The sequence below is a fragment of the Amphiura filiformis genome, chromosome 1, assembly GCF_039555335.1.
Source record: "Amphiura filiformis chromosome 1, Afil_fr2py, whole genome shotgun sequence".
Classification (NCBI taxonomy): domain Eukaryota; kingdom Metazoa; phylum Echinodermata; class Ophiuroidea; order Amphilepidida; family Amphiuridae; genus Amphiura; species Amphiura filiformis.
In genome coordinates, this window is record NC_092628.1 from 60,375,197 (window position 1) to 60,399,989 (window position 24,793).

General features: G+C 36.5%; 2 protein-coding genes across 2 annotated transcripts in view; one reads left to right on the forward strand and one right to left on the reverse strand.

The window, feature by feature from the left end:
• Positions 1 to 13,258, forward strand: LOC140150062 (ATP synthase subunit d, mitochondrial-like). The gene is made up of 5 exons (XM_072172069.1): positions 1 to 208; positions 8,094 to 8,190; positions 9,375 to 9,446; positions 11,125 to 11,187; positions 12,134 to 13,258. The coding sequence occupies exons 1-5, from the start codon at positions 87 to 89 to the stop codon at positions 12,263 to 12,265; spliced, it is 486 nt and encodes a 161-aa protein (XP_072028170.1). The 5' UTR covers positions 1 to 86; the 3' UTR covers positions 12,266 to 13,258.
• Positions 13,259 to 20,091: 6,833 nt separating this feature from the next.
• Positions 20,092 to 24,793, reverse strand: part of LOC140150073 (uncharacterized) — a 34,245-nt gene continuing 29,543 nt past the window's right edge. Inside the window, 5 exon segments of the mRNA XM_072172078.1 lie at positions 20,092 to 21,236; positions 22,193 to 22,303; positions 22,759 to 22,884; positions 23,897 to 24,040; positions 24,250 to 24,393. Coding sequence (XP_072028179.1) covers positions 21,210 to 21,236; positions 22,193 to 22,303; positions 22,759 to 22,884; positions 23,897 to 24,040; positions 24,250 to 24,393 — 552 coding nt within the window. The 3' untranslated portion in view covers positions 20,092 to 21,209.

Sequence of the window (24,793 nt, forward strand, 5' to 3'; positions counted from 1 at the left end):
ATGCCTATGTTGGCTGCCCTGCTCTGCCATTTTGTTTCCGGCGACCGAACGTAAAATTCTTCAGAAAGTATTTAATTCCCAGGAAAATGGCATCCCGAAGGGTTGGTCAGAAAGTAATTGATTGGGCCGCTTTCGCAGAGAGAGTACCACCTAATCAAAAATCGCAATTTAACGCTCTGAAAAGCCACGCTGATGCGTTAAAAGCAAGGTAATTATTACGCATGTCTGTTCGTGTATTTCATATTTGTTAGGTTTCCGAATTCAACTACCAATAATACATTATTATCATGTTATCAGGGAAACCCAGACAGGGTCTAATTCTGCATAAAACCGGGCAACGTTATTTCTATAGATCTGCTGCGCATTCAAATTGCATTGTATTGCATCGTAATTTCATTTGTGTCTATGCTAATTATGTTTACACAACATGAACTCACATGTTTTCAAGCAAATTCGTCGATAACACTGATAATAGGTGATCAAAAGCGATCGGAATGTTACAAAAGTACAGATCGCATTCAGCATACAGTACTTATTGAGATGATCTTTGGAAAAATACGGCATAATTTGTCTTGGTGTTTGCGGAATGCCATGCTGTAAAATATTAATACGTTGCGGCAATTCATGATTGACAACTAACAATCGGCGTGTCCTTCGTATCCTCCACTGTCAATTTCTTATCCACATAATCCACTCACTAATCCTCACAAAAGCTTTGTGTTGATTACGTAATGTGTGGAGGCAAATTGCAATAAGTACAATGAAATAATGAGTAGGCGGGATCCGAGGCGAGTTTCTTCTTCATCTTACGTAACAGTATTGTTCTCAAAAAAACCGGAAGCTTGTCGTTTGGAGCTCTAGCTGAAATACAGCAAGATAATGTAAGATAGTAAATGTAAACCTGTATTTTAGCTAGAGTATCTCGAGCTAGGGAAACCAGACGACTCGCCCCAAATACCATGAAATACAACTTAATTTAGCTAGAGTATCTCAAGCCATACGCAACGCTTGACCGTGTTTTTCACACAGATATGTGTGACGATTGCGTATCATGCTTCGGGGAAATCAACAGCGGAATTTGAAGTATTGCAGGAAGATCTAAACAAGCTAGAAGAATGGCAAAACTAGTCGGGATTATGCACTTTCAGTTTCTCACACGTTTGAACGGGAATTGGATTGCGTACTTTTTCGATGTCTAGTGAGCAAATTTCTTCAATATTTTGAGAAAATGATGTCAAATTTTCTATTCTATTGTAACGAGGTGGCTATTTACCTTTTATTAATCTGTGTCTTCACCTATCTGGGAGTGAGAGGAGCTAGAATAGGCCCTCTATTGATGCAATTCAGCAAGGATAATTAGAGGTCGGGAGGCGTGGTTTATTGTTATATTATTGACCCCGATTGGTCACGGTCAAGGTCACATGTAACTTCTGACCAATCAGGGCTTTATGCAAATGGTCCAAAAACTGGACGCAAACTGGACGCATTTTGGACACTCGTCCTGAAGACTTGATCGAGACCAGTTGTGTTTCTCACTTGCGGCGAGTTTAGTGTTTTTGGTATTTATAAAAAGGACAGGTCTGATTTTCAGGGGTTAGTAAACAATTGCAGGTATGTGATTAATTCGGGTGGCCGAATGGGTCGGCCTAAAAGACCCGACGGGAGGGAGGGTGATTTCGTTTTACTATTTTACTACTTTCTTTGCTGAATTGCATTGGGAGTGCATACGAGAACAGACTGCTAGCACCAGGCAGATGGGGAAAGGTGGAGTCGGGAACATGTCTACATCCAAAATTACATCTCTAATTTAGGCCTTGTTAAAACTGTTTAGTGATACTTTTCTTAGGATTCTTTTATTAAACACCTTTGGGCGTTTATTGCACGGAAATGCTAGTCGGCATAGAAGTGACACTATAGCGCTACTTGGAAAAGGTTTGGGCTAAAGACGCTACTGCATGGCGTAAGGTCCTTCAAATTCTCAAGCTGAGTAGACATGTCAACCCACGCACCTTCCCTCTATATTGTCAGTTGTCGCTCCCCCATGAGTATTAACATTGTTTTTATATACATGATAGGAATTTCACTTAGTCCTGAACCTCAGAAATTAAGGTGTTATTAAAGACAAGACGAAGACTATGTAAGCTTAAGCCCTAGCCTAGGTAATGCTAGGCTTTTATAAGCATGATTGCTGAGATGGTCCCTAAAAGTATGTCGGTGTACAGCACAATACGCGCTACCTAATTGTGTGTTTGGACATTTGTGCATAGACGGTTAGAGTCTATGATTTGTCATATTCAGGTCCCTTTATTTTATTGTCAGGTTTTTGGCATTGGCCGAGGCATAAAAAAGCCTATTGAATATTTTGGATACCCTTTTATATGTGTACAGCTTCGTCGGGTCTTTGTAACTAATTTCAAGATGATCTTCAAATATTGATAGGAGATATCAAAGTGGTTCCATATAACTAGAGAACCTTTTCAAATTACATGTATATTCTCTGGTAGTAAATTGTATGCTGAAAGTGAGAAAAGAACCTCATACTCATGGTAAATGTAAGGACACAAAAATCATGTCTCTCTTGTCATATTTCTTTAGTTTATTAATAAACACAGATTTTCTTACAATCAATTACAGAAAGCTTAACATTGCATTCAATAAGCTTAAAATCATAAGCTAGTGTTAAGTAAGGAAATTTCTTGGATTACAGGCCTATTGGTATTAGTTATTCATGCTCGGTGGATCACGACTACATTATAAATAATGAGCATGTTAATTTCTAGTCATCATTTGCGGTGCAAATAATTGCTTGTGCACGTAATGTCAGTAGTAGAGATTTCTCATCCATTTCTTTGATATTAAGGTGATACTCCAAACTTGGTATCTGGTCATATAGGCTTTCCCTCGTGTCGTTTTGTATCTTTCAGTATCCCCAGCCCTTCGCTCCGTCACACTATATTACTTATTAGTGTTGGCCGATCCAACCCAAGATCGGATCTGCCGATCTCCGATCTGAAAATTAGCAGATCGGGCCGATCCGATCCCGATTCAGATTCCTTAAATGTAATTCTACAACCAGTACAAGTTCATTCAAGTCGGGCCCCAGTAATGTTAACGGTCAAAGCTTTATTCCCCAAACCTGTAACTATGTAATATGATGACCGTTTTTAGAGGTTTTTCATGTCAATATCAACCCAAATAAAATACCATTTTACACCCCAAGTCCCAGCGTTACTCACTCAGTGCCTCCGATTGTCGGAAGTTTAATCATTAATCCATTTCTCTTGATTGTTTTATTCTTCTTTCTTCTCCGCGGATCAACTTTGATTTGCGTGTGTACCAAGTTAGGCGAATCACTGCGCGAATTGATTCGATGACCCTGCAGCTAAATCAGCTCCATCGATATTATAATAATTTATGCATATGACGTATTGGGGAATACCGCGGAATTCCCATCCTGATTGGTTGTGCAGAGTTGTTTACAGAAAGAATTCACGTGTTCGGAGATTAAGAGATGAAATCGTCCGTGTGAGGAGGAATTGCGAGAATGTGCGCGATTCTAAAAATAACATGCCCTCAAATTCACCTTGGGAAACCCGACATTGAAGGGCGCAATCACGTGTCGAGTGTTAGTGTTTACAAATTTTTCCCAGGGACGCACTGTACAGTCGGGAGTGTTGTCACTGAGTGGATAATATTATAAAATACAGTATGAAACGACATGATTCTTGCGGTGCTAACAACGTTTTTTGGAAATATATTGGCATTAAATAGTAGTAATGTTACATAAGAAAGTAATGGTAAGCTTAAAGAATTGTTGTGTACTTTTATTACTGTCAAGTTCAGAGATCGGTAAGCTAGATCGGCAGCTGATAGCTCATCTGCCGATTCAGATTCAAGGCCGATGCAGTCCATATCGGCACCGATCTCCGATTCACAGATCGGTATCAGCCAACACTATTCTATATTGTTTGGTAATAGTGTCTTTTGCCAATAGTATGTTTAAAGTTGTAATTTTGTGTTTTTGATCGCAAAGATCGGATATTTTCGTTCGATTCAATTCTGAACCCTTCGCAAGGGTGCCGATTTCGCAGAACTTTGACGATAATTTTGCATTTTTGGACACTAAAATGCATTCGATCCTTAAAGGGTCATTTCAGTGATCCACTGCCTCATCCCCCACTTTTCTCAAAAAAGTTGAGATTTTTATATCACTGGAAACCTCTGGCTACATAATGTTTATGTACAAAATATTTCTTGCAGATTAATTAGTTTTGCAAAGATATCGTGAAATTTGAATTTCGTTCTGGTGCACCAGAACGAAATTACAACGCATTGTCTATGGAGCAGTGTAATACACATAATCATGCATAACTCGCATAAGCAAAAATCGGAATCAACTGAAATTTTGGGAATAGGCTTTTCTCGTGGATATGTACTGAAAAATGTCATAAAAAGAGGATGCTAGGATCACGAAATACTCCTTTAATTTTGTTTCAACCGAGTCTTAAATTAGCAAGCACAATAAGGCTGGTACCACTTTTATATACATTGATAAAATTTTGATAAAATTTTAAAGATTTTTTTTTTTTTTTTATCTTCGCAAATCGTTAAGTGTGTATTTCCCATTGACATCCAAAATGGCGTAAGCCAGTCCTTAATATACATAGGTACGGCGTATATAGGACTGGCAAGCAAGTCTAGGCAAAACACCTGGTCCATGTCCTTCAACCCCAGCAAATGCTCTGTTATGAAGATCTCTAACAGCAAATCACCACCTGACAAGGCCTACACTTTCTGTGGGGAAACACTGAAGGAAGTTGACTCCCATCCTTACCTAGGTGTGGAACTCGACAGCAAGTTGAGATGGAATGTTCATTACAACAAGACAACAGCCAAGGCAAACCGTGTCCTTGGCTTCCTTAAGAGGAACTTTTCAAGGTAGATCAAAGAGAATGCCTACAAAACTCTTGTGAGACCAACACTTGAGTACGCAAGTAGTGTCTGGGATCCATACAGGAAGGGAGATGTACAGTCATTAGAAGCAATTCAGAGGAAAGCTGCCAGGTTTTGCCTCAATAACTACAAACAAAGGGATAGTGTCACTCAGATGATAGAGGAGTTGAAGTGGGAGACATTAGAACACAGGAGGAAAGAAACAAGAATCCAGATGATGAACAAAATCATCAACAACGAGGTTGGGATCAAGGCTGATAGCATCATTCAACTCACAAAGACCACCAGGGCTAACAGAAGGGGATCACAGAAGCTCTACCGGCCGCACGTAAAGAAAGACGTCCACAGATACAGCTTCATTCCCAGAACAATTGCAGACTGGAACCAGTTGGGGGCAAAAGTAGGACCTCAAGCAGCTATAAGTAATTAATTTATTCTTCCGCGAGTTACGAGAGACACACACGGCACATTGACTACCCAAATCTTCAAAGAATGTTGGAGAAGATGCAGCTTGACTGTGATTCCGACCGAACCTGAACCAGAACCAGAACCATGTGTTTAGACGTAATAGTTGTGTTTGCGTTAGCTGATGACCACATGACCATCATCACCATCCATATAACAAACTTCGGAAAACTTCAATTTGAAAAGATCTATTTCATTTAGGTATGCTAGGTGAATTCAAATTTGCCATCAAACTGCATCATTTTACATATCAAATTAAAGCCCTTGAGTAAACAAAGCCAAAACTGAAAACATTTTTTGTCATAGCACTTTCCGTAGCATAGTTACATCTTGTCAAAGATTGACTTTCATCAAAAAGATTCTGCTAGCAAAATTCCCCAAAACTGCATTTAATTAGGGGTGTTTCTAGATCTCTTCTTCTTCTTCCAAATTAGTGTCAACTTCATTGATGAAGGCTCAGACACGGAGTCTTAGTCTCATGGCGATAGCAGCTTTTTTTAATGGAACTGCTATCAAAATCCCTCTAAAATTCCATACATGTGCGACTTGATTATCACCATAAAAAATCATATATTTGGGTCAAGTGAAGTACCGGTATAGAAAACATATTTATGTAGGTTTCCTTCACCGACCTATTCTCGAAAAAAATTCAAATTTCTATGTAAATATGCATTGTGTTTGGGCCCCGGTCTCGGCGAAATGTGTTAACTAAGGTTTGCCTGGGATACCTATTTCATTGACCAAGTTTAGGGGTGATGGAGGTAGCAGCTCATGAGGCAGTGGCTCACTATGCGCAAATTTTAATTTTCGGTGCCTCACAGTGCACAAAATGTTGAAAGTTTCTTTAAAAATTGGTGTATATCAATAAATTTGGTAACAAAAGATAAGTGACATTATTAATTTATTATCGAAACTTGCGCTAATGATAAGGGGCAAGTGCTTTGAACTCAACATCTGAAATGGGTGAGTGGCAGGCCTGGAAAATATGTTTATTTCCGGCAAGAGAGATAAATTTCCCTTCAACTTGGCAGGATTTCCCGTATTCTATATGTATTCTATATCCAGAAAAGCAAAATTTCCCTCAAAATGACCAAATTTCCCGGCAAGGAGATTGCCGAATTGCCTGTTTTTTTCAAGTGACTGGTGAGTGGCGTCCACATTTATCACAAGTTTGTTTTCATTAGGTTTTTTAATGGATTATTGGAATAAAAAAATATTTCATAGTAAATTTGGTATCAAATGATGGCTAAAACACCAATTATTAATTATGGAAAGGCGTCAATAAGATTAGGGCTCAACCGACATGGCATTGTCTACCAATCCGATATCGATGTTGTAATATCGGCCAATACGATCCGATATAAAAAAATTATTTAAAAAATCAAAATCTTTTATCTTAATAGAGTGCATCTATGATACAGGAATAGGCTGATGAAAAGCTTCACTACATACTGATCGTGCATTTGGAGCTCCTGGCATGCCATACTTATGGATGAACCTACAGGGGTGTGAAATTCCAGCTTTTAAGCTGATTTCAGCTTTTTTATTGCTAACATTTACGCGTTTTCTTTTATTTTCAGCCCATATTTGACATTTTTACCCTGCTTTTACGCTGTTTTTAGCAGAGATGTCACATTTCCGGATTTTGGGGATTTAAAAAAAAAATTCCTGATTTTCAAAAAAAAAAAATTTAATTTTTTTTTAGGCTCTTCGCACTTGATTATTAGTTTCATGTTTACCGCCCGCGTCCAAAATTGAAAATCTCAAAATAATTAATTATTTTATTTTTATTTCTAATTTTCTCTTTTAAAATAACTTTCAGCTACTTCTACTTGCCATTTTCTGACTTTAATAATATCGACAATAATGATGAATAAACAAAGAGTACAACTCCACCTTCACTTATTTATAAAATCAAATATTGTTGTGAAATAATTAAATGCCCGCTCTAGTCAAAACGAGTCAATAGTTGCTTGTAATAGTTCAAACTAAATAAAGAAATTAAAAGATAATTAATAATTAATAATTAAAAGTCACCTCGTCCCTTTTTCAAAATCTGTAACAGGAAACTAATAATCAAGTGCGAAGGGCCTTATTTTTTTTTTTTTTTTTTTCACTTTTGGAGTGGCCCTGGACCAAGAGCTAAATGCTTAACAGATGTTTTCTGGAAGAAGGAAGCACTTTTTATTAAAAGTGTAGAACAAGCCAGGAGCTTTGAACTGTTCTTTTTACCCTCTGAAATGGCCTTTACTGTGGTGCTAAATGTGCAGAAACCATCTGGCTTTGGGGGCGAAGCCCCCTCGACTCCTACCACCGGGGGCCCTTAAGCGGGCCCCCAGACCCCCGGCCGTGTTGCGCGAGAGATGCGCTCGCTACGCGTCGCAAGTTCAGGATTTTTTTGGGTCAGCCTGTGACATCTCTGTTTTAGTAATTCTCAGCTTTTTTGGTCTGAGGCCTCTCACACCCCTGAACTTACATTTTGGGTTTGATTTTGATTTTGTGATACGGTATTGATTTTTCAGGGATCATTGTCACAAGTTTCCTACTCTGTGAAGTTTGAAATTTACAAGAATCAACATTGAATTCACATTTAGTCAGTTTCTAAAATTTGCTGCAATTTTGCGCACTTACATTCTCACGCTTTAAATTTTGAAACTTCTTTGTTTTTTCTCCAGGTATAATGCAACACCAGAAGTAGCTCCAGCTTTGGATTGGGCCATGTATAAGAAGACTGTCCCTATTCCAGGTTTGGTGGACAAATTTGAGAAACAGGTAAGATCATAGAGGTAGGACAGTGTTGTAGGAGTAGGACTTCATAGGAGAAATATTTACAGGACAATGCTACCATCATATTGATTGTATGAAGTCAAACAGATGAAACAGTCAAAACCGATGTGGCTGCTGCATTTCTAAAAGGTTGATTGCCACATCAGAAATGGAGCAAATAATAACAAATACTGGCTGAAAACAACAACATTTAAGGACTGCAACACTTATCTCAAGGTTTTTCAAAATCAACAGTGATAGAAGCATTGATAGAAACTAAGTAAAAAAACCCAGCAAATAATCAAAACTGTGCTGATCTTTCACCTTTGACCTGCTAACTTATTACTAGTACCGTACTCAAACAAAAGATGAAACATTCTACAACATTCACTTTCTTGCATATAATGTGCATTTTATGTAAACCAGGATCTAATCTTTGAGTGACTGGCAAAATGTTACACAAGGTGTAAATTTAGGGATTCAATCATGTTTTACCTTTGTTCATCACTGATTAACAACGAATCAACGATGCGTCTGCGTCATCTGCGTGGTTTACTTCACAAGGGCAGCTTTAGCTGCCCGAGCGAAGTAAACCACACAGGCGCAGCGGACGCGAGTTGTTAATCGGTGATGAACAACGGTAAAACATGATTGAATCCCTTTCAACAACGAGAACAAGCTAAAGATGTCTAATTCATATGATTCTTTCATTCGGAATGTCAGTTTGTCATTGCCACTCAACCTTAAAACAAGAAGATCTGTGATTTATCTGTTAATATCAGCAATAAAACTAAAGAATAAAGTGGTAGGCCTAATATTTAACAGCTACCTCCAACATAAGAGAGTTCATGTTTAGTTGTTTACACTTAAGTTGCAGACATGACAAATTATACGCGCTCTTGCGTAACGCGTATGCGAAACTTTGCGTTCGCGAATACGCTACTGAACTGTGGATTCATCACGGATTAACAACGGTTGGCTCCTGTACAAAGGTATAGGAAGAGTTGTTGAATCAGTAATCAATCATTGCCATTGCTTGCGAGATATCTGTCAGCATTGTAACTAAATCAAAAAGACCTGTGTCACTATAAATGCATTCATAAGCTCACTTCGCCCAGGGTTTGATGTCCTGGCAATTAATATACAATGACAACTTACTTCTATTTCTCTCTGTCCTTTTTTTGTTACAGTACAAGGAAACTAAGGTTCCTTTCCCCAGTGATCCAGTAACTACAACCATCGATACTGAAGAAAAGGAATTTGTAAGTCAACACTTCACATGTAAAGAACATCTTATGGTAGAAATAAAATTAATGGTCACTCAGTAATAATGAACTAAAATGGAAAGGCAATGGCATACGAATGGCATGCTCATGAGGGAAATGGTGAGATCTGTTTCCCCCAAGGTGATCTTGAGACCATGGGTCTACTATTTCCCCCGAGACCATCAGGTCAAGGGGAAATAGTAGACCCATGGTCTCAAGATCACCAAGGGGAAACAGTTCTCGCCATCTCCTGAATAAAGAGCAATCTATATTTGTTTTATACACCTCATACATGTATATTTTTGTGGCATCTGATGGTTAAAAAAGCATTTTCGTATTCGGACTCTTGGCTTGCGAAGTATAGACTCTGCTAAACCCGCAAGGAAATGGCCTAGCTAAGCATCATTAGGCTAGACCTAGTCAAGGCTAGGTCGGTTATCCTTGCTTTGTTTTGTTGATTGAACACACTGTAGCACACACGGTTGGACACATAAAGCTTAAGCCTATCCACACTTAAGTGTGAAGCTTGTACCATGAAAATGTTGTAACCTCTCTAACACCACCTAGAGACAAGTAGGTTGTTTGCCAGGCCTGTATGCTTCCAAATATTGCTCGATTTGAAGACACTTTTTGCACATTTGACTTGCTTTTGGTGTCAGCACTATTCGAACAAATCCTCGCCTGTTACTAGGTTAAAACAAGGACTACTATTGTACTGCAGTGGAATTTCATTCTGCAAGTCTGCCATGATTTGTGTTATGGATGAAATATGCAGTAATCATCTCTTGCACTGACTGTCCTCTTTCATGTTATTGCTATACTGCGCCAAAAAAGTATCCTTACACTTAAAAAAAATAACCACAATTCCAAAACTGAACCATATTGGGGTAAATTTGCTTTTGTAATAGATGCTTGTAACTTTGCTTCTTGAAGTCACATTGGATTCAATGGGGTGTCATAATGTGCCGGATTAGATAGTGCATCTATTAAAAAAACAAATTTACCCCAATATGGTTCAGTTTTGAAATTGTGATTATTTTTCCAAGTGTAAGGATACTTTCTTGGAGCAGTATACATTACATTACACATCAAAATTATTAGACCGTGTAAGAGTACCCCATGAACTATCGCAGGGTGATAGTAGTTTTAGAAGGGGTGCTATCACCCTGTGATAGTTTTCAGTTTTGTTTGTTTTTGCCTGATAAGCGGGAAATGGTAGAAATAGCAAATGTCATGTCAAATGTGACCCCTATTTTAACCAATCAGATGACAGAAAAATTTGTACGAGGTGTATAATATCATATTTCATTAATGTAATATATCAAAGAGTTTTACAATATAGAGTAACAGATTAGACCTTATTTAACAGATTTGATCTGCAAGTGTCTAATGATTATATACCCCTCTGATGAGCATGTGACCAAATGGTTAGAGCATTCAACCCATGAACATAAGGTTGTGGGTTTGAACCACATCAACGCCAACGAGTTGTGTCCTTGGAAAGACACTTCATCTTGCTTGACCCACTCCACCCTGGTGTAAAGTGTGGAGCTATTAGGGGTACATAAATCAAGAGATATAATTTGGTTTATTCTTGTGCCAATGAAACATTTACCACATAATATTGATATTACAATAATTATTGGATTGAAATGACTTATTTTGACTCTTGCAGAATTCCAACTTAAAGAATTTGAAAGCCGAGGCACAGAAGAGAATTGCAGAATATGAAGAGCAGGTGAGTGAGTGATTAAATGAGCAACATTTGTCTACAGATGTACCTTCCCATCTCTTATATTTGCCTCTCTGTTAATATGCCCAGTTTTCAGTTTCTGCTTATGCTAGTTCATGTTTGCTTACCAAAAATGATGAAGCAAAGATATCAAAATATTACTAAATTACATATATAGTCATAATATAATGCCCAAATCCATTTAATCTATGTTCTGTTATGTTTCACTTGCCAATAGTTGTAGTCACCAATAGAAGTTGACTATGATAAGGTGATGGTGAATGTTTATTTGTGTTCCAAAAAAGCATAATAGGGGGACATAAAATGTGGCTAAATTTGCACTAAAATTTGTTTTACATCTTTAAAAATTTGTTGAAATTGACCTACTTAAAAGTATGTTTGGGCAAAATGTAATAGTAATATGCATTTTGGGTGTTTATTTATATGTGATGGATTGTGTGCACTGCATTATCAATATCTTCTCATTTGATCATACCTAGTTTGCTTCATTTGTGCATATTTGGCACTTTAGTTACCTAGAGTTTGTATTAGATTTCAACTTCCAAAAAGGCATCCTAGTCATGACTATGTTGTGCTGACTAGTGGACCACTAACAAGCTGAAATTTTACAACCATAATGTGCAGTACATACATAATTCTGTTCAGAGTTCACATTCCATAATTTGGACAGCGGTTGAGGTAAAAAAATATTCTTTCTCATAATTGCTTGGAATATATTCCCCACCTACCTACCTACTGGTCAACACCATGCAAAATGCTGCACCTGCTGCCTGAATTTATTACCGGATGAGGGGAATATTTAGAAAGTTTTATTTTGTTTCTGGTATTGGAGTACTTACAAATGCACATCTATCTTATTTACATTATTCATGTGTCGTGTTGACTGTTTAGTACATTGATAACTGATTGTGTACCTTTTGTTTCTCTGCAGGCCAAGAAATTCACTGGCATGGTTCCTTTTGAGGAGATGACTATTGAGGAGTTTGATGAATACTTCCCAGAGCTTAGCATGGAAGTTAGAAGGAAGAAATATCCATTCCCTCATTATCCACCACAAGAATAATGCAGGAATTACTTTAGGTCATTGCAAATGAACACTTGACTAATGTTTAGGGTTTGTTCCTTTAATTCAAGCACTAGTAGTGAAGTTTAACATTTGGACTGATCCATTAAAATACCACATGATGTGAATCAGTATTTTGAAACAAAATTGTGTTCGTAAAATGTACAAGTGAATTGCATAAGAGTAAAAGCACAATACAAAATACTCGTTCTGTGGTTTTGGCTAAAAATGTTCTTCATACTCTGAGCATTATTCTAGTGAATTCTAATTCTAAAAGTATTGCAGTTTACCTCAGTGTTGACCATATTGATGGCTTGTTAATTCCTATAAATTGAACCTATGCTACTATTACTACAATAATTGCCAATGTCCGTCTAATGTATACTTGTCTCAGGGGCTGATTTCAAAAAGAATGGCATTGTATCAGAAATGACCAAATACAAAGCAAGCCCTGTTGTATGGTACTTAGTGTGAATTGTGGGCATTGCATATGTATGATGGCTTTACTATACATCTTGTGGTGTGTTTGCAAGTCTTTCTGGAATCAGCCCCTGGCTTGAAGTTTGATTATTTGAGCTATAAGATTGCACATCACATGACTGTGATTTTCAGATAAAAATTGTTCAGGCCAAAAATTGATTATTTGATTAGAAACAACCACTCACAAAACAGTACAAGTATTCCAAATTACATGGTAATTTTACTGGAATCTCATATTTGGTAACCAAAACCAGTTTTTGTTACTTTTTAAGGGGTTACAATGAAATGTATAGTACGCATTGCTTCATGCAGTACACATTACCTTGTGTGTTCAAATTCCTCAGCCCTTTTAGCTCCCTATTTGAGAACTAAAATTTAACTCGCTGCGCTAAAAACGCAACCCATTATTTCATGTTCTCTTGAACTAACCTGAAGTGGACCAGCAATATATATCAAGGGTTAATGATGATAACCCAGTGTGAATGTGTGGTTTTAAATAAAGAGTTTATCATTATTGAATGTAATAATGGTGTTTCTCACAATTTCTTTGTTTTGATTGAAGTAGGCTATGAGAATTGCATGTGTTGTCATATTAGTTATCTTTATAGTATAGTTTTATACGATCCATAACAGTTTTGAAATCAAAAAATATTTTATGAAATGTAAAAAGTATGCGTGGCCTTATTTGTTCTACACAATGTACCAATTCATATCGTCACACATCGCGTTCAGTCACAATGGTTCATTATATAAAAAATGGCCATTTAAAAGTTGCACTTGGAGTTCCTAAACAAACATCAATAGGCCTAGCCTACTGTATTGTTTGAGAGTTGACTCTATGGACTCTGATCGATGGAACTTTTAAAACTGCCTTTTTACATAATGACCATTGCGACTGAACGCAATGTGTGACGCTATTTTTGGTCCACATACCTTTTTATATTTTGTAAAATATTTTGCAGATTGTTTCAAAAAGTGTTTGGGGAAGAACTATATTATGGGGTGTAAGTTAAAGCAAAGTCCTTTTTAAAAAGTAATGCTTTTGTAGAGCATATTTAAAACACAAAATAGGTGAAAAAACAGGGAGACACTTGTATGCCGAGGTGGATATCATGCTTATATAAACATAAAGGCTTTTGTAGCCCGCCATTTTATGAAGACCACAGCGGGTGTCATGATACGGAATAAAAAATAATTCACTACAGAGCAAAGAACAAAAGCAGAGTCAAGTCAATGAGGGAACAGATATATGCTCATGCATTTAACTTAAAGAAAGGAGCCAAGCAAGTATTTTTCCAGGGATTCCATAATATCCTCAACACTTTTGGGTCACATTAATACTACCCTAAAACATTGGAAAATGATAATTATTTTACAATTATTTCATGCACTATGGGCCAATGACACCCAATTTTGCTTCAGAAATCCAAACAATTTTGCTTCAGAAATCCAAACTTGGATAACAATGTTTGGGTAATGGGTTTCAATGCGAGGTAGAAAACATGACGTTTTACAGACTACCCCTCTGGGATCACCTACTTTTAAAGGCCCATTCAGTGATTTGCTCATCCAGATGATCATCAAAATCATCAAATTCAGATTTTGGTACCTTTGTCATTGTCATAGATGTGCTGACATAGCCTGCTAGTGGTTCAGCCAAATACTGTGTACATCCGTAATTTATATACTGACAGTATATAAATTAGCTATGTGTATTTGCATGGGACTTCCAACTTCGTCAATACTGCAGTTTTCTTGATTTTCATTTCAAAAATACCAAATGACAATTTGAATGACTTATCCTTAACTTTCAAGCAATTTATAAACAATTTTAATTTGTTTACACTTGCGCTGGGATCACTGACTGGGACTTTAATATATAATTGCAAATTGCAAAGAACCCACCGCCTTTCAAGCTGATGATTCCCTGGTTGACCCATAAAGTATCATACACACCTTAACGGGTTCATTGGAGACTATCCAGAATTGTGAACACTATAGGCAGTATAGTCCAAGAAGTTGCTAAGTATATAGGCCTAGTCTCTATTCAGCATCGAAGTGGTTATGTAATTCTCTTGGTTACTGGATCACGCTTATTTTGCCAAATGGTCGACTGCAGATCCGTCGGATAACGCTTTTTCAATGGGAAATGAACTTTGCTGCTTGGATGATGTCACAATGAAGTTAGCATTTATTCCGTATTGAAAAGCGTGTTCCGAAGGATCTGCACTCGACAGGCCACTTTGGTATGCCTTTGAGTGCCATATACGTTGTGTGGCGATTGTTTTGATTGTGGTTCATTACTAAAGCATGTGATCCGGTTGACATAGTAACATTATGTAACTTTGATACTGAATAGAGCCACTTCTATGGTATCACCCAGTTGGCAGAGAATCCCCAACCATGAAATCTTCCCCTTCCCCCCTAAAAATAGTAGTACACAACACCCACACACACCCATACACATACTAATGAAAATGCACAAATTTGTGTGTTATCATTCATATTAAATATTTTATTATTTACGTCATTATTCTCTTGTGTACAACTATATACATGATCAGCATAGTGAAGTGAAAAAGAATCATTACAGTAGCCTGAAAAATAGATAATCAAAGTTATTAAAAAAACACAAAGGAACAAATAAAAATATGAGACTGGATAGCCATACAAATCTATGATCTTATAGTGACATGAACTTGTTTATTTTTTTGGACCTTGCCAATAAAATTTCAGTTATGCAGGCAAATGCTGTGAACCATGTCAACCATCTCGCTATTCCACTGCCTCCCATTCAATAAATTAACTAGACCATTTTGTCACCTTGATGTGGCCGTGAAGTCAATAGCTGTTTCACTCGCCTAATGAAATGCGCACTGATGTCACTGCCACATAAAGGTGAAATGGTATAAGTAAAATCACACACTTAAAGTGCTTTGACTAATCATGCACCACCTAGTGAAACATTATTGGGATGGTCAACCTATACTGTTTAACCTAAAGCTTGAGAGTGAGATAGGTGCACACCAAACTACCTCCAGAGGTATACACTGAACTAACAGTTTTTTAAGTTGAAATTTTTAAGACCAAATTGAATGATCTGAACATTAATGAACTAGTCATAAGAGCTCACTTCAAGATTTTAAGCCGTCGCATCATGCTGACCAGTGTGTGATAACCTCCAACCAGCAGTGTTTGCACAGTATAGAGCAGAATAACCCCCGGAGAGTATACACATCCACAGTTTGTTTAAATGCTTGCAGTGCAACCATCATGCACTGACATCATAACTTACAGCGAAATAAAATGTAAATATCATACCTAGACAACAGTGCCTAAATGTGGTTTTTTTGGCAGTTTCTCGTAACTTAATACTCCATGCAGCATATATGTTGTGGGCAACTGCCATTTTGGATTGTCAATGTAATGAACGTATGGCCTACTGGCTGTGTTAGTCTATTTATGCATTTAGTGATGAGTTAATTATACCTATAACAGCGATTACCTATCTCCAATCACATGACAGACACAAATATATTTTTCCTTACCAACTCTTACAAATATGCATCAATAATTGGTGAAAATTTGTCCAATCAAATTTGGGTCAAAATCATGTGTTTGTATGATTTTCTCCAAAATCGATCATTTTTACGTAAATCTGACATCACAGTTGGATTCGTCAAATTGTTGCCATTCTAAATATGTACACTTCAATATATTTTAGACCAACAATTTAGCAGTAATGAGGCCTTAAGATTTCCATAATTCCAAGGTTAACACCAACCTTAATTAACAATATTCTATATTTTGAGTAAGATCATTTCCAGTACGTTGCATTGTATTTAAATATGCTAATTTTATTCCCAATTTACACAATATTTGATATATATTAAATTATCATTAATATATTACGGTAATTATTATAATCAAAGGCATGCAAAAAAGGTGCCGTTACAAATATCACTTATCAAAAATAAACACACAATAAATACCTGCATATAAACTAGCTTTCAGCTAACTCTACCTATGTCCTTCAAGAAAGTTTGTTTCTCAGTTCACCGTAAAAGTGAGGTCATAATCGGATTAACTGCCATAGCAATAGACGAATACAATTTTTGAATAGATTGCCCTGTACTACAAGCAGATTGCACTCTAACAGGTGCGAGTGATCAGCATAATATACATATTCTATAGACTCACTATACAGGTCTTTATCCCTGTTCTTTGACAGCTATAGTTCAATGCATACATGTAGGTACCAAGTGAACGTTGTAGTGCAGGGCAATATAGTCAAAATTGTATTACTCTATTGCTATGGTAGTTAATCCGATTAACTATGTCACTTCTACAGCAAGTAGGCGCCGATTAACAAGCCTTCTTGAAGCTTTTGCTACTTTTACCAAACTAGCTTCTCCCATTTGAGAAGCTCTTCATCTGAGTTTTTTCCACTTCATACATAAAAGGTGCTCATGTCTATCAAATTTAAATGTACCCATTTCATGCATGTTACCACCCTAATAATTCATAGAGCTTTATAAAAACCTTTCCTAATTTTTTTCTTCCTTGAAAAGTTTAAGGAAAAACAAAGTGAAACATAAAACGTAGTATGAAAATAATAAGATCAATATTTTTTCACATCTCTCCTTAAGTGTAAATTATATAATACTTACTGCACCATACTGTATTAATAACAAAAATAAGATTTTACAATTTCAGTTTGTTAATATTTTATCTACACAAGGATAATAGAATAGAGAGATATATCTACTGACATTGATGATAACATATTTTGCATTCCAAGGCACCAAGGTTTTGTACAACATTTTCATTGCGTGATTTAACCAAAGAAGTTTGACTGGGAGAGTCCAGACTCGATACAGTGATACAGTCCCATGCATAAAATGTTATGGGAAATCCACCATATTGGATTGTCACACATGGATAACAAATTAGTGTACTTCAAGCAGTTTTGGTCAAAGGCTGGAAAATATTGTACAGGTGACATACAAACATGGCAGAGTCTGGATTCTACTAGTCTAACCTCTTCATTTAAAGTACAGTTGTTGCTCAGTTCAATATACATATGAGCTCCATGTCATAAAGGGATTTGGGTGAACATTATTACCATTTAAAAATCTGCACTGCTGTAATTGTGATGTGACCAAGCAGAATGAGTCTATGTCCACCACACTGAATTTCAAATTCTCTACAATATCAATCACTGCAAATGTTTACATCTGCATCAAAACTGAAACAGCGATTCTGAGATAGAGCCTGTCAAAGACTGAACAGAGAATCTGCAAGAACTTCTTGTAGATATACCTAAAAAGCAGTTGTCACAACAGACTCACTTTGCCTGATGACATCACTATGTGGTGTGGTTTTTTTGTGTGGTTATTTGCACACTTCCCAAGTTAACATTTCATTACTGAAAATACAAATTATCTAGTGAAACAATTATATACCAGGATGTGAAAATTGTCTCTTTAAGAGGATAATCTATTTCACAACTTATCTCCCTCATCATGAAACTAATCATTAGTTTTGGCATGCAATAAGAGTGTTACTTCTTTAAGCAAATATGCAATACAATATGATCTAAAAAAGTGTTTAAAATTTAACAGAGCAACTGGTAAGATGCCAGTAACAAAACTGACAACTCTTTCTTGGACATAAACCTGTTATATTCAGATGCATGTTTACCAAGAGCAAATCTTGCTGTGTTTTTGATATAATAATCTGAACAACATTACCATCAATGTTTGATACTTCAATGTGAAATGTCAAAATATTCATGCACTCTCATGACAAGTAGAATCCTGCCAATATTAAGTCCCTTCACAATGTGATTATACAGTGGAAACTTGTTAATACGAGATCGCTTAATGCGAGAAACCGCTTACTACGAACAGAAACTCGTGGTCCCGATTTTCCCCTATTATTTACTGTACAAAATAAACTGCTTAGTACGAGGTAAATAGCACGAAATCCGCATAATACGAGCACTTGCTGTCAGTCAAAGCTTTTGTTTTCTATTGTTTTTATGATGGATAAAACGAGCTAATTTCCCAAGGTGAATTTATGATGTAAATCATGTGAGAAGTTGACAAAATACTCGCCCGAGACATCACTTCAGCGGCAAATGAAAATCAAGTCATGACGAAATTTGCCATATAAGGCCAATTATTGCTGACGACATATCAGACTATCCAATCGCAAACGCGGAAGTCCGCCCTTGGATCGAAAGTGGGAAACCCTTCAAGTTTACTAGCTGCTGGAAGTAGGGGAAATCCCGATATCGCCGTATAATTGTTTTATTTGTTTACGATAATCAGCCTGAGAAAATCATCTGAATTTCATCAGAAAGCAGTGAGAAAAATGCCTCTTACCGAAAATCAAAAACAATTATTAGCCTATCATACCGATTGAGGGAATTTCGAACTGTGACATTGCTCGGAGGCTGCAAATCTAGTATAAAATAATGAAGACGGCTATGCAGACTCGACCAGTGAAGTTTTGCTTGTACAGCCCACTGAGCCGACATTAGGCTTAAACACATGCAGTCTTCCGACACATATTTTGTACCTGACTTTTAAAACGAACTCCGCTTAATACGAGCTAAACATGCCGACCCAGGCGATCTCGTATTAACGAGTTTCCACTGTAATATGATTTCCACATTTTGGTCCTTCCAAGACAACTGCTCAGTGTGTCAGTGTATTAAGTATGTCAGTATTAAGGGATCTAAAATGAGCGTTTATTGCGTTTCGACAGTATTTTTTGTGGTACATGAGAGCACCTCAGACCTATCGAATTGTATTCTGAATACGAAGCATGTCTTTCTGATATCAAATAATTTTCATTTTTGAAAATCACGATATAATACAAATTTTATGACAAATTATAAAAATTTGATATTTTTTTCGAATTTTGATATATAACAGTCCTCGAAGTAAATTATATAAATCTAATGATATATTCTTAAAGTGTATGTAGCAGGGAGGAAAAGCCGACGGTCAATTGAAAATTTTGACCTTTCATATTGAAGATATGGATTTTTTCCCAAAAAGACCTATTTGTTTTTGGTGTTTTGGGAAAAAAAATCCATATCTTCAATACGAAAGGTCAAAATTTTCAATTGATCGTCGGCTTTTCAACCCACCTACATACAATTTAAGTATAAATCATCAGATTTATAAAGTTTACTTCAAGTACTGTTAAATATCAAAAATATCAATTTTTAATGATTTGCCATAAAATGTATATTAAATTGCGAATTTCAAAAATTCAAAAATATTTGATATCAGAATGACATTCTTCGTATTTAGAATGCAATTCGATATGTCTGATGTGCTCTAATGTCCCAAAATAAATACTGTCCAAACGTTCATACCCCAGCCCTTAATACACTGACACAGTTGGCAAATGTGGATGTGGTAGCATGTGCTACACTCAAAGTATAACACTTTAATCACTTGATGCTTATCTCAATTAACCTTATCAGCTCATTGTTTGAATTTTAAAATATTTAAAAATTCGTACTTAACCAATGCTGCTATTACATGTTATATGTCAATACCTTACTCATTATCCTTTATGACAGAAGAATAGATACAAACTTGCACCATGCAGTCTTACAGTGGCAATAAATAAACATAATGTCTATGTTTACTTACACTTAACTACCTTTGCAGATTCTAGTGCAGAAATCTTCAGCATGCTCCAATATTGGCACTTAGTGGGAATATATAAGACATGATTAGTCAATAAACCAATCACAACCTCGCTGGACTACATCAGTTGGCTGGAATTGTGGGGAGATTTTGATATCCATATTAATGAGAGGAATGTATTTCAAGATAATTCTTAATGCTTCTATGAAATACAGTGACATAGAAGACCCAAACATGTATATATATATATGGCCTTACAGGTGTGTTACTATGATGGCTGTAGTATCACATTTTATCCAAGGTCCAACATCATATCATAATATAGTAATTGATGTAGCTCAATAAGCCTAAGATCAGTGAGCCAGATCTATATATTTTGTCCACATGGATAGAGGTTGTGCATGAAATTATTGATTGGCTCCAAACAAAGGATTTGAACCGGGGTCCTTCACCGTAATCATAGCGCAGTGCAGTCCATTCAATCAAATGTTGTCATCAACCTATTTGATCATAGTGCATTTGTTATGTGTGTGAAACAAACTGTCGCGGTAGATTGCAATCATGCTTTTGTTGAATGCAGTTGAGTAGTCCGCCATATTTACGGTATGATACATCATATGCACAACCTCTATAGATAACATGCATTCAGTTATTTGTTTGTTTTCCCAACTTAGTTGTGAGCGTCAATTGCATGAGCTGGAATGCTGAATATATAAATATCTATAATACATAATTGCACAATATAGGTGGGATGGTGATGCCATCCTCAGTAAGAAATATTACAGCACATCTCAAGATCTTCTGATGAGGTCTTCAATCTGTGTAAAGAAGAAGAGAATTATACAATTAAATATGTGTAGCCAGTGCCATTCACACTAGGCACTTAAGATGACATGTTGGCTTGTTTTAAATTGAAAGCAATCAGTTCAAACAGGTGCAAAATATAATTGGCAGAAAAATTGGAAATTGTTAGAATAGTACCAATTAATTTTGAGGCCTGCAAAGACCTTTACCACTGTACCACACTGGTCTTTAATGCATTTTACATTAGTTTCATGATTGATGAAGGTTTACTTAAGGGATCTGGAATGAGCGTTTCGACAGTATTTTTTGTGGGCCATGAGAGCACATCAGACATATCGAATTGCATTCTGAATATGAAGAATGTGTTTCTGATATCAAATAATTTTCATTTTTTGAAATTCACGATATAATATAAATTTTATGACTAATTATTAAAATTTGATATTTTTCACATTTTTGATATATAACAGTCCTCGAAGAAAATTTTATAAATCTAATGATATATTCTAAAAGTGTACGTAGCTGGGAGGAAAAGCCGACGATCAATTGAAAATTTTGACCTTTCATATTGAAGATATGGATTTTTTCCCCAAAAAGACCTAATTTTTGTTGGTGTTTTGGGAAAAAAATTCATATCTTCAATACGAAAGGTCAAAATTTACAATTAATTGTTGGCTTTTCATCTCGCCTACATACACTATAGGTAGAAATCATCAGATTTATAAAGTTTACTTTGAGTACTGTTAAATATAAAAAATATCAATTTTTAATTATTTGCCATAAAATGTGTATTACATTGCGAATTTCAAAAAATCAAAATATCAGAAGGACATTCTTCGTATGCAGAATGCAATTCGATATGTCTGGTGTGCTCTAATGTCCCACAATAAATACTGTCCAAACGTTCATACCCCAGCCCTTAAGATAGCAGTATTTATATAATCTATAATTTGTCAAGTTCTTATCTCACCTGTTGTCTGTACATTTCCTTGACATCCTGAAGATCAAGCTTAAGTTCTTGCACCTCCTCTGCTTTCTCTCCATACATTTGTAGCACAGCATTGTAGCGATGTTCAATCTCCTACGGTAAAGAAAGAAAAGAAGATAAAAGGTGTGGTTTTGAACCACCGACCAATCGGGTGCCAGACACGTGCACAGGCCTACCTTGCTTTGCCGGCCGAGCTTTCCGTGACCATATGACTGTTCGCATGATGACACAATCGCATCACGTGGGATACCTGCCCATGCATATGCTTTGTGAAATGTTGATTTTTGATGTTTGGTACGGTTACGGTTAACACAACAAAGTTTTCAAAGTCAATGTTTCCTTAAGTGTGTAGCCCTGGTACAAATTTGTAGAGAGCAAAACAATTACATAACTTAAAGCACTTTAGCTCTTAAGACATTTTTAATATGCAATTTCTCTGAAAACAACAGTGAGCCTATGCTATGTTTCAACCTGCCACAAGCCCACATATCATTATCACTGGTAGGAATTTTAGTATTCAGAGTAATATTTATGACACATTATGTTACCTTGGCAATTTTCCTTAGTTCAGGGATCTCTTTGACTTGCTCCTCCATAGACTCACATGTGTTGGACATTTTTACTATCTCCTCAGCCATCGAGGCACGTGTACGCTCCAACTGCTGGATTTCACCCTAAAATGAGGATAAGTTAAAGATATAAAAGTTAAATTAGAAATGATATGTTAAATCATCTTGATAGGAATCAATGAAATGATCCTAATGTCTCTAAGATTACCTGTCAACATACAAATCCTGACTGTTATGTAAAAGCAGTGTAGTTGGGGTACTATCTATAATTCAATCAATCAATTGACTCTATGTATGGTCACCTCAACACAGGGTCTTAGCTAGAAATTAAGGGTTGCCCGTCATTGGAACAAAATTGCCTGTCCTAATTTGACCTTTAAAACATTTACCAGACATCTATAGCCCATTGGGGATTCAGAGAGTTCAAATATGTACTGATATGGGCTTGTTCTACAAACCCGGTCTACTAAAAAGGTCAATTAGCTTCTCAAAACATACAATTTATGATATAGCATCTGTCAAAGGCATTAATTTTGCCCGTCCCAGAAGCAAACTGACCATCTAAAATGACGGCCAGACGGGTGGCTAGCTAAGACCCTGCCTCAACACATGGTTCTTCTTACAAAGTGTGTGTTGTGTTTCTTACACCATTGATATGCATGCTTTATCTACCACATATATTTAGCGCCTGGAGTATTATTTCCTGAGTGTTACTCTGCATTAGTATACAAATATTAACTGTCTATATGAGTGGGATGGTCGAAATATAATCACAAGGTGAAAGATGGGTTGTTCCATTATGGCAAGTGGAATGGAACAATACAGCTTTCACAGTGTGAATATTTCAACCATTACAAAAATACACAGTTAACATTTGTTTTACATCATCCATGCATAAATTCTGTTACTTAAAATACTATTTATGCTAGGAAATACACCTTGTCATAAACATAACAAACACCATGTTTTGCAATGACACACTAACATTTTGGGGTCCACCCCATAATCGGCGAGTCAGTGCATGGCCTGCTGCATACATACTACAGTGCAGCACTGTTGTGGTCAAAACCATCACACAAGAGGCTAGACAAGAGTGATATTATGCAATATGACATACCTGTAGTTGGGCAATTTCTCCTTCTCTTTGTTTGAGTTGAGCTTGCAAGTTTTCCATAATAGATGACGCTGATCCACCTGCTATGCTCTCATATACAGATGTCCCACTAACAGACCAAGACATGGTCCTTTCAAGTATATCACCCTAAGGATAAATAAGGTACAACATATTACAGGTACAACATATTACAGGTAACTGCAGTTCTTTGTAGATGAAGGAAGAGAAAAGGTGTTAGAATTATCAAGCCCAGGTTATACTACATTCTGTTGTATTATTATTTGCCCAAGACCACTGGACAAGAATATTAAAGTTATTTGTTTTATTAAATATTTTACAGTATACTAGCTACCTACCTGTGTTGGCATTGGTGTACTAGTTAGTGGTGTAATAGGAGCGCTATGATTACTATGTAGAGTTGGTGTACTGGACCTTGAGATGGGACTATGTGAGCTACTGCTGTCTTCAATTTGCTGCTGCTGTTGCTGTAGTCTTCTCTCCTATTATACAAACACAAAATCAATGAACACTCAATTATTTACTTCTGCACTTTGTCAACTTCACATATTACATTGCATAAGCACACAACTCCCCAAGTGGGATATAAAGTGGTCCCAGATTCAAATCCTGTTCAAGGGTGAAACATTTTTCTGCCTTGGCCTACTTGAGTGAAGGAATAAATAATGTGCATAGCCTATGATGGTTTAATATCACAACTTATGTATTGGTGAGCCAAAACTACTAGGTTACTACATCCCATATCATTATTGCTTTAATATAAACTTCATTAGTTTGAAGTTTGCCTTGACATGTGGAGTAAAGTGACATTGTCCTACAGGCTTTGCAAAATTGTGGGTCCATACAACAGAAATCCCAATGTAATGTCCACTTGGCTACAGC